The sequence below is a fragment of the Manacus candei genome, unplaced genomic scaffold (genome assembly GCF_025592945.1).
Source record: "Manacus candei isolate 608988 ecotype Guabito, Panama unplaced genomic scaffold, ASM2559294v1 h1tg000005l, whole genome shotgun sequence".
Lineage (NCBI taxonomy): Eukaryota > Metazoa > Chordata > Aves > Passeriformes > Pipridae > Manacus > Manacus candei.
This window is the reverse complement of record NW_026138053.1, coordinates 16961394-16978352: the sequence shown is the minus strand read 5'-3', so window position 1 is coordinate 16978352 and position 16959 is coordinate 16961394. Positions and strand designations below refer to the sequence as shown.

Here is a 16959-nt window from a genome sequence, read left to right as displayed (position 1 = left end):
ATAGCATGGTTTCAAAAACCTGTAGAGCAGCCAGTACCTCCTATTTAAGTCCCTAAGTATATACCTAGAAATCTAACCATAGGTAGCCTATTTTGTAAGTCTTGTCTACAAATATAAGGAGTCCCTTCATTAATACTCAAGAAATATACACATTTTAGCCTACCTACCAGGCTGTAACAGCTAGTACGTTTTAAATGATCTGTTACAGTGACATAAAACTGGACTAAAACTTTGAAAAAACACTACATTTAGAACTGAAGATTAATGTTTCAATGTTCTTTAAGTTTTAGTTTTTGCAGTGGTTCCATTGGAACAGATTACTGGCAGAATGAAACCTATTTCCATGTAAAAATATGAAGTAAAATAATAGTAATTTAGAGACATTAGTCTTCCTAAATTTCTCAAATAATTCTTTTTATGGGGGCAAAGTAAGCTCTTTTCTACTCCAGGGCTGTATCTCACTAATAAGGAGTTATTGATTGTAACTCTTAAAGGTGCTTTGTGGAGTCATCACTGATAAATTTGCACTTTCACATCAATAAAGAAAAAGGCATTGCTGAAGAATTATGATAACTTGAAGTTACCTGTTTATTTTATTGCAAAAACACATAATAATGTTAATTGTAAAAATACTGTTTACTATATCAAAAAAATGGAAAGGCAAAGTTACTAGAGGTATTAACAGTATGGCAGACACTGAGTTGCGCCCTCCATTTGCTAAGTTATATCTGTAAAGTAAAGAATAGTGGCTCTTTTTTTTTTCCCTTGAGTTTTGTTATTGTTTGCATTTAAAGTGTGTCCTCCAGCATGCAATCTAGTAGCATCTTGCAAGTTATGTGGGTGAACACAGCCTTTAAATAGGGAAGGGTCATTGGGCCTGAGCTCCCTCACAAAATTAAGAGACTAAGACCCAGGAGCTACCAGACCAAAATCTAAATATAATGGGATTTTAATTTAATATAATGGGATTTTAATTTCTTTGCTTTACTAGGTATTTGAACAGAAATAAAAATATTTTAGTCTAAATGAGTCATCCCCTAAACAATTTCTTATGGGAATGAATTTTGTAGCCAGAAGTTGCCACTGCAGTCACTTTCCTGTCAATCCTGGAGAGTTCCACTTTGAGGCCTGACAATGAAGTCCTTCCTTCTGAAAATGCAGATGGTTGTTTCCTGTATATACCCTATCTTCAATAACAGTCTTTCTTGAACTGTTTGGTCCTTAGGCACCAACACCTTTATCTGCAGCTAAAAAATGCTTTGCTGTTCAGTTTATAGCAAGGCAATAGGTGTCAAGCTTGGTACACCCTATCTGAAAAGGTTCTGTGCTCTATTCCCACTGCAGCTTCTAAGTGTCTTACAGCACATTCAGTGTTAAATAGAAGAAAACTCAAGGTGTGACCTTTAGATAAGTCCATTCTGACTTCCATGGTTATCTTTTAAGGAATAATTGAACTCATTCAAAAGTTCTCAGTTCAATGAATAATATGTTTTCAATCTGCATGTATACCAAGTCTACTGAGGACCAGTGCATACATGTGGGATGAGATGATTCTAAATGTTTGACCCCTTCAGATCTGAGTAAGGCATGAGATACTGAGTGAGATCCACACCAGTGTGCAATTGCAGCCACTCGTGGAATTGACATATAAACTGCTTCTCAGTACAGCTTTACATAGGTTAGAAACCTGTCTGGGAGCCAACGATGGGTCAAAAAAATTTCTGAAAAAGCACAAGTAGGTAGTTAAGTTTTTCTTCTGAAAAAAAGTTTCCAGTAATAGAATGTTCAGGTAGTTTTCTATGAACGAAACAAATATAACACAGAATTTGTCAATTTATTTGTGACTGCAGCAGACTTAAATTACTACATGGAAGCTGATATGTATGCTAAGAAACAGGAGCTCAAGTTTTTTGTATGCTTAAGTGTCAATTTATTGACATAGATACATTAACTACTTAGAGTCATACAGGACAGAACATTCTACTTACATGAAACAATACAGCTCTATTTTCTATATGTGTTAATGACCTAACATTTACATACTTAGCATTAACAGTAATGTCACTCACTAACTTGATTTGAGTAAAACTTCTTAAAAAAGCATGTTGTAAATCAAAATGTTTTCATAAATGAAAATTTATTAAAATAAAGATAATTAACTTTAAAATGTGATTGTAGCTAGAAAGATAGTATGTATAGATTTTAGTCTTTTATCTGAAGTTATTGTGGCTGGTATAATTCCAAAGATTACATTGCTGCCATTAGATGCACTGTTGATCCATCTTTTTTGGGTTCTGTACAGTTTACCTTTGCAGTGTCAGATGGGCTTTGTTACAATGCAGAAATTTAATGGTGGCCACTGAAGCAGAAACAAGGAATTTTATTAAGGTACGTTTTACTAAGGTACTAAGTTCACCATGATCTCAGTTACAGACAGGATACATATTTAATAAACTAAGATATTATTAAACACTGTTTATTTAGTTACTCTCTACGTTTAAATAAATCCGGATGTAATGAACCCAACATGACCATTTCAATGCAAATTTTCTTGCATTTGTTGCAACTTGTCCCTGTCTTGTAAAGTGCATTCTTTTACCTAGGGTTATGGATCACCTGCAAGAAGCATTCCTGTAGAGAGATGGGGAATTGCTAAGCACTTTTACTGAAAACTGGGGTCATCCTTGAGACAAGGAGACTGGATGTCACCTATTGCATAAGTCATCAGCACAGACTACGTGTCCAAAGGGCTTCAGTTTCTGCACTGTTGTACAGTTTCTCAGTCACTCCTTTCTCTGATATCATGACTTGTTATGGTACCCGGGAACCTCCACCATGGACAGTTTCCACCAAGAGAAAGGCAGAGCCATGTTATGTAATAGATTCCAGCTCAAATATCAAGAAATCTAAGTGAAGGAAGCAAGTCCTCTGGACTTGAATAATGTGTGTTATTTACATTTGTGACATTATAACATATCAGCAATGAATCTGCTGTTTTCATCAGATTCTGTTTAACTCCAGAAGATACGACATTGAGCGATGGTAGTAGTTGTTGGGTATAATGCAACAGAAAGGTATCATAATTTGATCCATATGTGTAGTATTAGTATTAATAAGAATGATATATCACAAGTTTTGTTTCAGTTTAGAGATTGTGAAGTGCAGTGAAAGCTGTGATGTTTTTAACTACATGATAATAATGTTCTTTTTCAGTCTTTAATAGCATTATATTTTTACAATATGTGGTTATTATTTCATTTAATAGTATGCATTGTCATAGCCTTTAGAACAAATGTATCATTGTATATAGAAAAAGTCTAGGCTTGAAAATGCTAACCAAAATTGGTAGTCAATTTTTACTTACCTTCCTCCTTTCCAAATAAACAGAAAACACATGAAATTTCCCTCATGTTGTTGACTCGTGATAATCTTTCCTGACCCAACAGTGTAAAAGTGTGATCTAGCATCCACTTAACTCCACTGAATTCTTTCTATTTCCAGCAGAGATATGCTGACAGAAGTTTGGGGTGTTTTTTACTTTCTTCTTTTTAATTTATGTGCTCTTACACATGTTTTAGTACCATTTAAAGTAGCTTAGAACATTTTATATTTCTGCCAACATCTTTTTTTTCCCCCTAAGTTTCCTATTTAGTTACAATAGAAGAAAGCTAAAGGGAAAGCAAAGGAAGATTGAATATGGCTTTGAAGCTATATTTAATATGAAATGCTTTGGACCAAATATTCTTATCCATACCACTATAAATATGGAAGCTCGTTGAGTGAATGGATGTACTTCAGTAATACCACAGTATTCGGCTCTACAATTTTAAATATTGCAAGTTACAAGTTATTTTGGGTCTTAAGATATTATACCACTAATTTTTGTTCATGTGCTTTATCTTCTTTTTATTTGAAAACCAGGGACTTATGATGGAGCTAAATGATTAACTTTTTGGTATCTTGAAAGATACTGGAACACTCAGGTTTCCATCTCATGCAATTCTGTTTTCCAAAAAGGGATTTCTGAATACTTCACCTTTACCATACCAAAAATCCCATAATTTTTAAACACTTCTCCTCTGGCTACTACTGTGCAGTCTTTCAGTAGCAGTGAAAGTTGCACATGTCTCTCTGAACTCTTTTGACTCAAGGACATATGCTGTTGAACTTTGCACTATAATCATTAGTGAGAAGAATAATCCCCTGCAGTTGATTTTATATCAGTGGAAAAGTAGCAGAGTGGAAACTTGCATTTTGATTGCAGTCTGAAACTCAGGAGAGCTTAGGCTGAAAACTGCAGGCTTGCCCTGATGAACACGATCTTCTTTTCACAGGGTTATCTTGGGACTTTGTCTGGCTTGCCTGCAAGAGGTGGCCTTGAAGTAGCAGTGCAGCATGGCCATAAACATCTGCATAAGGGACCTATTTTCTGCATCTGGATCTTGTATTTTGTTGAATTTGCCTGGCAAACAGTTGAGTTTTCAAAGCTGATGTCCAAGTTTCATAAGGAGAATTAACTGCGTCCCAAGAACCGGGGAACTATTTGCATGATGCTTATTTATTATTTCCTTGCCATCTGAAATTTTGGCACCAAATTGGAAAGATGCAAAAGCATTACATCATATAACATTAATCTGCAGTTTTCTTTACTTTTTCAGAAAATTATCCAAGGAAATTAAATAGAAGGTAAATCATTTAGGAAAGCTATTTTATGCGCTGCAAGGAAGGTCTTGTGGGAGACCCTTGATCTGTCAATATATGGGTTATACTAATGTTGCCCCATGTAAGTACAAGCTGTAATCTTAGTTTCTGGACCACACAAACAGGCAAACTGTATGCCCTTAGCATTGGTGCTCTTTCTGGTTATTTCTTCGCATTCCCAGAACTCATGTGGGAGCAGCATGCTAGAGAAGAGGCAGTTTTCAGGAAAAATGGAAGCTCTCAGGATACAGTGATGCTGAGCACTGCAGAACCTATGAAAACTGGCAGAGAGAAGCCATAGTTTCAGGTGAAAGCTTCCAGACTATGCTCTTCTCTGACTGTGAGTTGTCTTCCTGCCTCCCTCCCTGCTCCTCTAGGCAAGCAGTTTTGGCTGTGGGAGGACTTCTCATTGTCCTTTACACTTGAACAGGTTACCTCTAACCAGTGGGGGCCTACACTGCAGTTTTTCAGGAGCTGTTCATTTTAGACTGTATTCCTACATTTGTGTTCTCTGGTAACAGCATCTACTGCTTTCTGTATATGCACTGAGCAGATTATCTGCACAGTGAGCTCATCAAGAATTTGGAGACTGATGTAGTGGCAACATGGTCAAGCCTACTGAATGCTTGTTCCAACCGCTGCAATAGTTACAGGAAATATATTAAAAAAATCCTGAAATTCCCTGAGACAAAATTTCTACTAGCAAAAAGAGGGGTCTTCTGCAGAAACCTCACTATATGGTAGCACTAGGCATGATGCAGGAGGAGTCATGCATCTTTTACGTTCCTGTCCAGTTTATCTAAAGACTTCTAAAAAACCACTTTACTTTATTAATGCTGTTTGAAGTGGCTGTCTGAAATCTTTGATATAAATTAGGGAAGCAGTTTCTGTTACTTGTGATCTGTATGTATTTAATGGGTCAGCCACCTTATCTTTGGAGATAGACTACCTTTTTTTACGTTAATTACTTCATGTAACTTGTCATTTCTGTAGAAATCGTTACTTCATCTAACTTGTCACTTCTATGACAAATTACACTTCTAGAAATTCTTTTAAACTGACTAGTTCTTTTGCTATTTTATGTTTTGTGAATCACAGTTTGCAGAAATAAATAAATAGTCAGCTGTGGACTATTAGCAAGAATGTTTGTTCTTATTATTTGGAATTTGTGGTTTAAAGATTGTCCTATTATTACTCTGTTTCTTGTCTGGAGGTTTTTTAGCAGGAGAACTAGCAGGGAGTAATGAATAATCTTGTTTATGGGTGAATAGTCTCCCAGTCAGCCAGGCAAAGAAAGGCCATTATTCTAAAAAATAATGAAGAATCTGGTGCAAATTACAGAAAAGAGCAAAGGGAAAAGGAATGTAGCAGTGGTTGACTTATACAGCGAATTGGAATTTTTACTAATATTTCTAGTGACTGGTTCTACGTTACTTTACTGGTTCAAATTATTATAAGTAAAGCAAAAATAGGCATCAGTTACCAGGAAAAAAGAGTGGGAGTTCCTTCAGTATGGTAGTAACTAGAATTGTGTGGAACACCTATAGAAAATACATTATATCCATTAAAATTTTTTTGTCAGTACTCAACACAGAGGTAAGACTAATACTTGGCCTGTGTTTTTACAGTCTTCCACTTGTTTGTAAATAGCTGTTCAAATAGTTGAATATTCATCCGCAGTGGTATTTTGGGCCTTACATTGATATTTTGTTGACATGTAAAGTGAATGATAGCAGGCAATAAATCAGCTGTAGTTAATGCCACAGTGCAGTTCAAGGATGAAGTAAGGTCAAATTTACCAAGCACATTTCTCAGCTTTCACAGTGAAAGTCATGTAAAACTTTGCCTGTCCAGATAAAGTGGTTATGAATTTGCCAATGTAAAAACTGCAGAACAGAATCAGAGAAAAAAAAGTCTATTGAAATTCTGTTTCCACTCAGAAAAATACATTAGCGAAGGGATCCATAGGAGGCATGACAATGAGCACCTTAATTTTTCCCAAGATGTGTAATTTACAAACTGTTTTCTCTCACTGCCTCTGTTAAGTGCTTGTCCATCCAGTACCTTGTCCTTTTACCACAGAGAACTTTTATAGCTTAAGGCTTTGTTGTTGGCTTTCTATACGTGTTTGTATACGTATATATGCTTTCTTGTTTACTTTAATTTGCATCAATGTGAGTGCAGTAACAGCTCTGGATTTCAGCTTTAAATTGCTGAGCACAAATGGAATTTTATTGTACTTGGTCTCGAAAGTACAAACCACATCCATTTGCATTTTAACTTGGAAATAATGGAATATGTGATTCAGTCCATTCAGTCCTTGCAGGCAAAGCAGGTACATTTTTCTTCCTCTAACTGGATGAGAAATTAGTTTAGCTGCTTCCTTATCACTTTGTGTCTGAGAAAGACGTTATATATAATCAGATTATATTTTAATGTTAGCAACAGATGATTTTCTGGTAGCAGATTATTGGCACTTGAATGTTTCTGAAACTTTTGTACTAATTTTGAAAATAAGTTCCACTTCTTAAAAATCACATATTAAAAGTGTGTATTGTAAGTTTCAATCACCAAGACTCCGCGTTTGCAAAATTATGATTTTCCATGTGTAGTCAAGTAGTTTGAAAATCTAATCATAAAAATTATGTTGGATGGGATGAACATCTACATATTTAAAAATGAATAATCCTGTTAAAATATTATTATGGTGTAGGAGTAATGTGCAATAAATCAAAATAGAATACAGCTACTGCTTGGATTACACACACGCTTTTGCAATGAAATTCATATCCTTTTTGGAGGCTGTGTACTGTAGACATGCAAGATGAGTAATTCTTTTTGTTGAGGTTTTTTTTTTCCTTTGTCAGCTGAACCTGTTGATGTGCTAAAAGCATTAGAATTTCACAATTCACCAGAAGGAATATCAAGAACAGCAGGATTTTGCACAAACAGAAGGAATTCAAAAGGATCGGATGTTGCTTACAGAGTTTCAAAAACTGCACAGCTGAGTGCCCCAACAAAGCAGCTGTACCCAGGTAAGATTGTCAGAAAGCTGTTACTTTACTGCCTGTGTTTTTATGGTATCTAAAGCACATCATCAGTACCACTTCTGTTATTCCTAGAGTTGGGCCTGTATACGTAATTAAGTTTTTATTGGCTTCAGTTATAAAGCTCTTTGTCAAATTATGTCACTGCCCGAATTGACTTGTAAGTCATATCACCTGTTCTTTCATGATGCTATCTGGTGGAAACCTGGTGTGGTGGCTTTGGCAAGTTTCCTTCTGTTTTGGCAGGCCATTCTAAAGTAGTAGTACTTCCTGGAGTATTACTATGGTGATAGGAGTGAGTTGTCATTGGCCATTGCAAAGTCATTCCCAGAAGTACCATCTTTTAAGAATTGCCTCAGAGTATCTGGGTACTTGGGGGACTAAACAAGGCTAATTGTGGATAGCTGATAATCTGATTCCATCTTCTCTCAAATTTCTCCAAAATGAAATAGCCAAATTTTGAGAAAGATTCTTTGGATGTTGCAGAGAGACTTTTATTGCATTATTTTGCTGTCACTTGTCACTTGACTCAAACTGTTGAGGGAATTAATAGTAAGAATATTAAAAACCAAAATCATGAAACATGAATTTTCTGTTTTGACACATCATGCAGAGTTTGAACAAGTCTGTCTATAAACATATAGATTAGATGAGGCAAAGAAAAATACTTTTTTTTTGTCTTTCGAAGTAGCAATCACATAGATATCACCCAGATCTCTAAAAGGGTTAAACAGGCTTTATTTTGTAGTAATATTTTGTTCCCAGAGCAACATGAGAAACAGCTCTACACAGTTCAAGTGCAACTTACATGTTCCCTTAATTCATCATTTTATTATTGATGGAAAATCAAAGCACAATTCACTACTTATATAGTATTTATAGTATTTTTTAACGCAGTTCTTCATGTTTGAATATATCCTCTCAACTAAGTTGGATGTAGTTGACAGAGCTATCCAGCTGAAAATATCATTCACTGAATGGCACATTAGTCTATAATGTCATGCTGTACACATGCTATGTTTGCAATTAAATACTTCTTCACCTTAGTAAGGATAGCAGAATAGGGACTGCTCTTTCTTTAAAAAAAAAAAATGCAAAAATGCTCCACTGTATTTCCTTACAAGGAAAGGCTGAGGGTGTTGGGCCTGTTCAGCCTCGAGAAGAGACGACTGAGAGGGGACCTCACTAATGCGTATAAATATCTAAAGCAGGGGTGTGAAGAGGATGGAGGCAGGCTCTGCTCCAGGGTGCCAACCACTAGAACACGAGGCAATGGGCAGAAACTGATGCACAGGAAGTTCCACCTGAATATGAGGAAGAACTTCTGTACTGTACCAGAGACCACACACTGGCCCAGAGAGATTGTGGAGTCTCCCTCACTGGAGATATTCCAGAACCCCCTGAATGCAATCTTGTGTCATGTGCTCTTGGATAGACCTGCTTGAGCAGGGAGGTTGGACCAGATAACCCACTGTGGTCCCTTCCAACCTTACCCATTCTTTGTTTCTGTGATTATGAATTGAAAAACTGCACAAGTTGCACAGTGTAATAAGCAGGCACCTTTATAGTCTGAGTTTTATAATGTGTGTGATTGAAACAAAGTGGTTCAACAAAAAGCTTTAAATGAGTATTCAAATACAACTGAACAGAAGATTAAACTGACTTGGAATCACTGGTTTTTTTTTTAAAAAAAGTTTAGAGCGGTGCAAACACCTTCTGCTAAATCAAAACCTGAGAATCTAGAGCTGGAAGTCTGAGAGCTTGGGTTGATTGGCACTTATTCATGAATCAGATTGTAGTGTAAAGAGGAAATCTGGCAGCTGCAGTTATAACTGTTCTTATAATTCTTGAATGCCAGAACATATTGGCTGACATATAAATTTCTATAGCCTTTGACTATCATAATTTAGGTACTCTTCTTATTTATGCTTTTAGTTTCTGCTTTACAACGGGAATGAGTTTTCTTGATTTTACCAATTCGTCGTAACACTTCTGCGTGCAGCAAAGAAAAGCATTGCTCACCCACAGTATAAAACTTTGCTTAATACAGGAAAATGTCCTGCTATCCTTTACATTAGTAAAAAAGCATTGAAACAATTTTTGGGGGGTGATTATGGTAATTACTTCCTTTTGAGTCTTGTGGAATAAGCATCCTCTCTCCCGACCACAAGAAATTTTCCTTTTTCAGAATATTCTTAAAGATATTTTAGTGATCATGTCCCTTTTTCTTAGTGCTCTGTAACAGTAGAAAGACTGTAGAAGATATCCAAGATAAGATCAAGTGGTGAAATATCATTTTAACTTAACAACACAAGCTGTAATGCATCCCATCCTTACTTTCATCTGACTCCTGTAACTCATCAGGAATCAAAATATATCCAGCAATATATCCATCTATTAAAAATATGAATTTAGTAATATTTACCAAATTCCCAAAATATAATAGGCTTTGATTGCACTGGCTGGAAGGCAGTATATAATTGTAATGATTACTGCTTAGATTTAGTTGTACAGTTTGTTTACATGCCCTTAGTTGTCATTTACAAAAGCATATAGGAATGACCCAGATGCATACAAAGATTTTTCTAGATAGTTTCCCTCCAATTGTTATTTTTAGTTATTGTTCAAATAGAACCATCCCAGTAAACAAGAAATTTAAAAGCACTTGAGAAGACTTTGGTAATTATTCCAGATGTGTGTCCATGAACTGTATATACATAGGAATACATTCAGTTTTACATGTTAGAATGTCATTTAGTTTTTGACTTTTTCAATCAAAACTCTGAAAGAAATTGGCTTATAATTACACAAAGTAGATTCAACATTTGGGAATATTATGTCATAGAAGTGATGACAGAAACTACTGAACTGAGGCACGTGACTCATTTTCAGTCACTTTTCTTAGAAAGCTCCCAGTTTTATTTCAATAGGATTTTATCAGTTTGAAGAGCACATGCCCAGACAAGCTGAATTAGTATCACCTGCCTTAAGCATTGTCAACATATCTTTCAGATTAACAGTGCAGATAGGGCAAGTGTTTAGTGCTTTTTGAATAGTTTCTTTGGCCTTTGTTGACAGTCGTCTTCTCTTTTCCATTTTTTGTCATCTATTTGCTCTGACATCAAAAGGTATAACATACAGTTTAATTTATTCTGCTTTACCTTGTCATGAGAAACCTTTACCACCATTTACTCACCAGAGTAAATGAAACGTTTCATATTTATTGAGCTTTGATCCCTTCAAAATAAGATGTCAAAATTATGTATAAACATAGCCTATATTACTAGAGTGTTTCAAAAACCTTCTATAAAAAAAAGTAAAAAACCAGTAGAAAGCACACAAAATGTCATTGCAGCAGACAATATAATAAGTGTAAGTTTTCTGTTTTAGAAGAGTAATATATCATTTAAAGCACAAGGGAAGTTCTATGCGTTTTGTTTTCATATTGTAATTAAAGAAGTAGAAACTTGTCTTCACAGAATACTCTAGAATCTTTAAAGACTTTTCCCACAATACTTGTCTTGGAAAAAATCTTACATTTTCTCCATTAGAAGAAGAAATTCCTAAATCAGAGTTTGATGAAGTTTTACGTACTTTTATTAATTACAAAAATGCAGCATGTTATTTTATTAGAGCTTACTCTATTATTATATTAAAATTTTTAAGAACAGTTTATCCACTCTCATGCATACAAAGTTGCATTGCCAATGTTATTATTAGTTTCTTGTCTATTTCTTGTATGTCAAATTGTACCTGAAGCCACATGGATCCAGATCCAATATTCTTAATTTTAGAATCTCAGTCTTACACTTTGTTTGTTATTAAGCCTAATAGAGTTTCACATCAAGTGAAATGCAGATTTACCACAAGATTCAATGGGAGCAGTATTTCAGTACTTCCTTTATAAACAACCGATATCCATTTTTCATTTTGTTTATTTTTAGTTGTAAAGGTTGGAACAATATTTGATGTATCATCTATATTTCAAAGCGAAAGCATCAGGAAATAAATGAAAATTGGTGTTCTTTGGTTTTGCCTAAATCTCCCATTAAATAAAACTAGTTAAATATTTTTTCGATGTTATGCATAATATAATGCTAGAAAGACTCAAATGTATGTTGTAAGAGAGAAACTAAAATAAGTGGTTATCAAGGGCTATTAAAGTGCCTGGAAGTGTATTTGCTATAGCAGAGATGCTTATTATGTTGAGTGAAATTGTAGTGCACACTTTTAAATTAGAAGATCGCTAAACAAAAGATGAATAGAAAAAATAATGAATGTGAAACTATCGTGGTTCTTTCATATATTGTATTATTACAGGAATTCACAATAGATTTAGAGCACCTCTCCACAAAGGAGAGAGAGCTGGCATTGTTCAGCATGAAGAAGAGAAGGCTTTGGGGAGACCTCACTGTGGCCTTCCAGTACTTAAAGGGGGCTTATAAAAGAGAGTGAGGGGCTATTTACACAGACACGTAGTATAGGACAGGGAGAATCAGTTTTAAAGAAGAGAGAGTAGGATTAGATGTTAGGAAGAAATTCCTTACTCAGAGGGTGGTGAGACACTAGAACAGGTTGCCTGGGGAAGCTGGGGATGCCCCGACTCTGGAAGTGTTGAAGGCTGGTTGGATGGGGCCCTGAGCACCCTGGTCTGGTATGTGGCATCCCTGCCCATGGTGGGGGTTGGCACTAGGTGAGTTTTAAGGTCCCTTTAAAACCAAACCATTCTATGATTTTATGGTTTACAAATTATGTTTTTAAGAACCATTAAGGTATATCTTTCAGGAATTAAAGTGAGACCACAATGAAAAAAAAGATAGAAAAAATTTTCCTAATATCATTTTTTATGTACTCGCTTTTGAGAATTAGAAAACCCCAACAGTTTGTATGCTAGATCCTCTGTGCTTATGGAAAAAATGTAAACTTTTCAAAAATGGTTTCATCTTTTCTGTATTTATAACTGTATATATAACTTTGTTTACAGGTGGAGATTTTCCAGAAGATTTTTCAATATTAATGACAGTAAAACCTAAAAAGGGTATCCAGTCTTTCCTTCTGTCTATCTATAATGAGCAAGGAATTCAGCAAGTAGGTGTTGAAGTTGGTAGATCCCCTGTATTCCTGTTTGAAGACCAAAATGGAAAACCTGCCCCAGAAGACTATCCACTTTTCAGAACAGTCAACATCGCTGATGGCAAGTAAGTATAAAATTTTAAAGTGAGAAACAATGCCACAGACCACTGTGTGGGTGCTTATGGTATTTACAAATGTTTTCTTAAATATTTAAATGAATCAGGAATGTGTTTTCTAGCTAGTTTGACTGCTGTGGTACAAAATCAGATAACCTTTGCAGCAGACTACAGTTCCAGCTTCAAATGTTGTATACAGCTACAAATAAAGCAAACTACCTTTCTTGTTTGCCATTTCTATAAATGAAGAGTGAGGAAATAGTCATAAAAGTTAAACCCACCAAAACTAAATCTATGAAGATTCTTCCTGTGCAATATAGAAAGAAACTGTTTTCAAAAAGTCTCAAGGAATAGTCCACTAGAAGAATTGTCTGGTCCATTTGAAGGTGGTAGGCAGAGTGAAGACAAGTTGACAAAAGTGCATAGAATTTCTCCTATCCCAAGCCAAAAGATCAATAAGATGGTGGTTTGAGATATATATGTGTAATGAAATCAGGGAAGAAGAATCTGGACAATTAATCTGAAGTGCTGCAAGGACTTACGCTGCACCCCCAGTAAAGGAATTAATCTCAAACACCAGTTGCATTATTAAGGCAGTTGTTAATTTTTGATAGCTTTGTAGATGAGCAGTCATTCTCTGGGAATGTCATTCCAGTGCTTGTAAAAGGACATTCGTTCTTTCAAAAACTTTTTATTTACTGTGCTTCAGTCCAGGAAGAGCAGCCACAGCCTTCAGAGATACACAGAAGTGAATATTACTAAAGCAAAAGAAAACAAATCAGTAAGGAAGGGCCAAAACTGAACTGTAATGAATTACATTTATAAAGCAATAAAGGAGAAAAAAAATTAATTGTCTTCTTGGCCTTGTATTACCAGGCAATGGATTTACACCACAAAACCTAAACTTGATGCATTTCCCTAGCAGAAGGAGTGTTAAAACAAAGCAGCAAACTTTTTTTTAATTGACTTTTGCTAAATAACAAAGATTTTACATAGATTTCAGAATTTCCCCCAAAATGTTGAGAAACTGACAAAAACTAAGAAATAAAAATGAACTTGGTTTGGTACGATTTCCTGGAGTGAGATTATACAACTTCTAAATCAACTGGAGTAAATCCTGTCCACAGTGAGCCATGATTTCATGCTTTCGGCTTCTACATGCTTTCAAAAGATAGGCTGACAACTTTCTTCTGACTCAGCTATTTTATGAAGGATCTAGGACAACAATCTTCATCTCAAAATGAGATATATTTAAAAAGTGTGAACAGTGTAATGTGCCTGAGGATGCATGGCCAGTTTGCTTTTATAATGATAATGTTTAACCACGTTCCAGAGAAAACATGGAATTACAGTTCTGGCTCAGTGATACTGTTTAGCAGTCAGATTCCATTAGCTTCAAGGTGTTCCTTTTGATACGCAGAAGCTCTTTGTAACGATCTAAGCTGTCTCTCTGATTTAGGCAACCTTAATGCCAAAAAAGCCAACTAAAATAATTTGATTCCAGCCTTCCTCCTACCAGTCACTAACATGACACACTTTGAAACTTTTTGCCCTGGTCTCTCAAAAATTCTTTAACACTTTGCTCCATGCTAGATTGCAGAGTGGTCTGCTCTTGCTCTTAGATCTTTGAGTTGAGAGAGGCTTACTAAATTAAAGTGGTCTGTCATGATTATTAATAAAGTCTTATAAAGAACATAGTAGAGTTGGGCAAATCATATTAAACTTTATTCTCAAATGTCTTTTAAAATAAAACACAGGCACTTGTCAGTATTGTGAATCACTTCATTCACTTTTTGGTGAATATTATGTATGGAAGGCTAGTGTTGCAGAAATGGTGGCATTTGTAAGTATATGGATCTGGAAAAGCATCTATGTTGGAACTGCTGTACATATTTGAAAAATCTCTATAACTATGGGATACATTCAAATAAGCAAAGGAACATGGTAAAATTTTTGTGGTTTATTATACAGAACAAATGTTAAAATGTAAATAATAAATAATAAACTGCTGGGTTAATTATATTTGCTCAAGTAATTCCTTAAGTAATTTGGAAAATCAAACACATGAGTAAAAAAAAAATCTGCTGTCAGATCAGTCAATCTGTAAAATGTAAACACTTATAATTTTAGTTTGCTAATATTCTTTGATTAAAACTGCAGAGAAGGTCAACTTGAACTTTATCTTGCATAGGATATTCACAGTGACTTATGGATCAGATTCATTTGTGTTAAGGGACAGAATATATACAGGAAATATTTAAAACTTTGTGCACATTTGTGCACGTATGAAAAAAGGAAATAAATGGAGAGATTTAAAATTTTATCTGACTTAAGAACACAATGACATAGTTTTAAAAACATAAATTACAGTAGAGTTGTGTTGGGTTTTTTTAATAGGTGGCATCGAGTAGCTATTAGTGTGGAGAAAAAGAGTGTTACAATGATTGTTGACTGCACCAAAAAAACTACAAAACCACTTGACAGAAGTGACAAAACAGTCGTGGACACCAATGGCATCACTGTCTTTGGAACCAGGATTCTGGATGAAGAAGTTTTTGAGGTACAAATCAATAATGAACAAATGATATTGAGTGATGCTGTGTTGAGTGAAGCGCTTAATACAAACCAGAATAATTTTTTAGGTCAAAAGCTGATCTAATATAGAAACTTTGATTTATAGAACCTGTTAGGATAGGCTGAAATTAAAGAGAAGTAAAACAGGGAAGTGTATTGCTGGAAGATTTGATGCATTTTTCTGTCCTCTAGATTATGTTGTGTCTGGAAGGGACTTGCTTTTTTTGTCTTTCTACCTAATATTGAGATACCTGAGATATTTAGGAGAATTAGTCTGGGAAAGTTGTGTAGTATGATACTGAATCATTTTCTTTCTGTCTCTCTTAAACATTTGCAGGTATTTGTGAATGCTAAGAATATTTGAGAGCAGGGCAGAAGGACCTGGAAAGTTTTCTGTGTAATATGAATCTGTTATAGTGTTTATCCCACTTATTACTCTTTCCAGTAAATGAAACATACTTTGGCAATAAGGACATATATGTTTCCATCATTTAGTGGCCAAGAAGTACATATAGGAAGGATAAAATACCTCTAAGAAAGTATGTGACTGCCAATCATGAGGCCTTTCTAGGTAGAATCCTTATGTCAACAATTATTTTTACAGGCTAATAATGAAGCTTCTTTAGATCTACACTATTGAGTTTCTTTTACAATATTGTTATAAAACTGTAAGATTTAAATTAAAACTGAAAAATAAGAAAATACAGATCAGTAGTTAACTTACTTCATATACAAAACATCTGTGCTCCATTAATGTCCATTGTTGTAATCCTAGCTTTAAGCAGAACATGTGCTGGAGAAGCTGCATAGGTATCAAGAAGGGAAATATGAATTTTGGATGTAACATTGTGACACTGATTAACCATGAGCTTTTTGAGTATGGAAATTTCTGTGATGATTCAATGGATCAACCAGTACGATATTTGCAGCCTAATTCACCTGTAGTCCCCAGTACAGTTTGCACATCTGAGGGACATTATTTTCCACTTAAAGATTAATTCCACTGGTGCTTTATCTGGGGTGTGACAAGGATTTTTGGTCTCTTCATGGCTAAATTACTTTCTATTTTCATTTTTATTTTTTTCTGAGGTCAGAAACCAAGTCCCACAATATGTGTGTTTGACAATAAATTGTCAAAATGTGTGCAATGTGAATATGCAATAGTAAAAATAATTCAGAAAAAATAAAATTAGATAAACTGATTTTTTTTTTTAGTGTTTTACATGTGATTTTTAGATTATAACAGAAGCTAAGACAACAGACCCTGGCTTGTTCTTGCAAAGTTTGTAACCATTTTAAAAGTTTTCAAAGAGGGAAGTGCACAATATCTAAACATTGATGTTTGGTTTCTTTTACTCAGTGCAATTGTTAAATAAAAACATCTATCTTAAGTTTCAGAGGTGCTGAAATGGTTGTACATAGCTGTTTGAAAATAAATTTTGATGATA

At 34.9% G+C, this 16959-nt stretch overlaps 1 protein-coding gene across 3 annotated transcripts in view; it reads left to right on the top strand.

Annotated features, from left to right (window-relative positions):
- The window catches only part of COL11A1 (collagen type XI alpha 1 chain), a 133819-nt gene that overhangs the window by 8160 nt on the left and 108700 nt on the right, over positions 1–16959 (top strand). For 2 of the 3 annotated variants that reach the window (XM_051800312.1, XM_051800294.1), the window contains exons 2-4: positions 7569–7736; positions 12733–12946; positions 15335–15497. In XM_051800312.1, coding sequence (XP_051656272.1) covers positions 7569–7736; positions 12733–12946; positions 15335–15497 — 545 coding nt within the window. Of the gene's footprint in view, positions 1–4988; positions 5042–7568; positions 7737–12732; positions 12947–15334; positions 15498–16959 lie in introns of those variants that run through there. The other variant, XM_051800304.1, reaches the window with a different exon arrangement.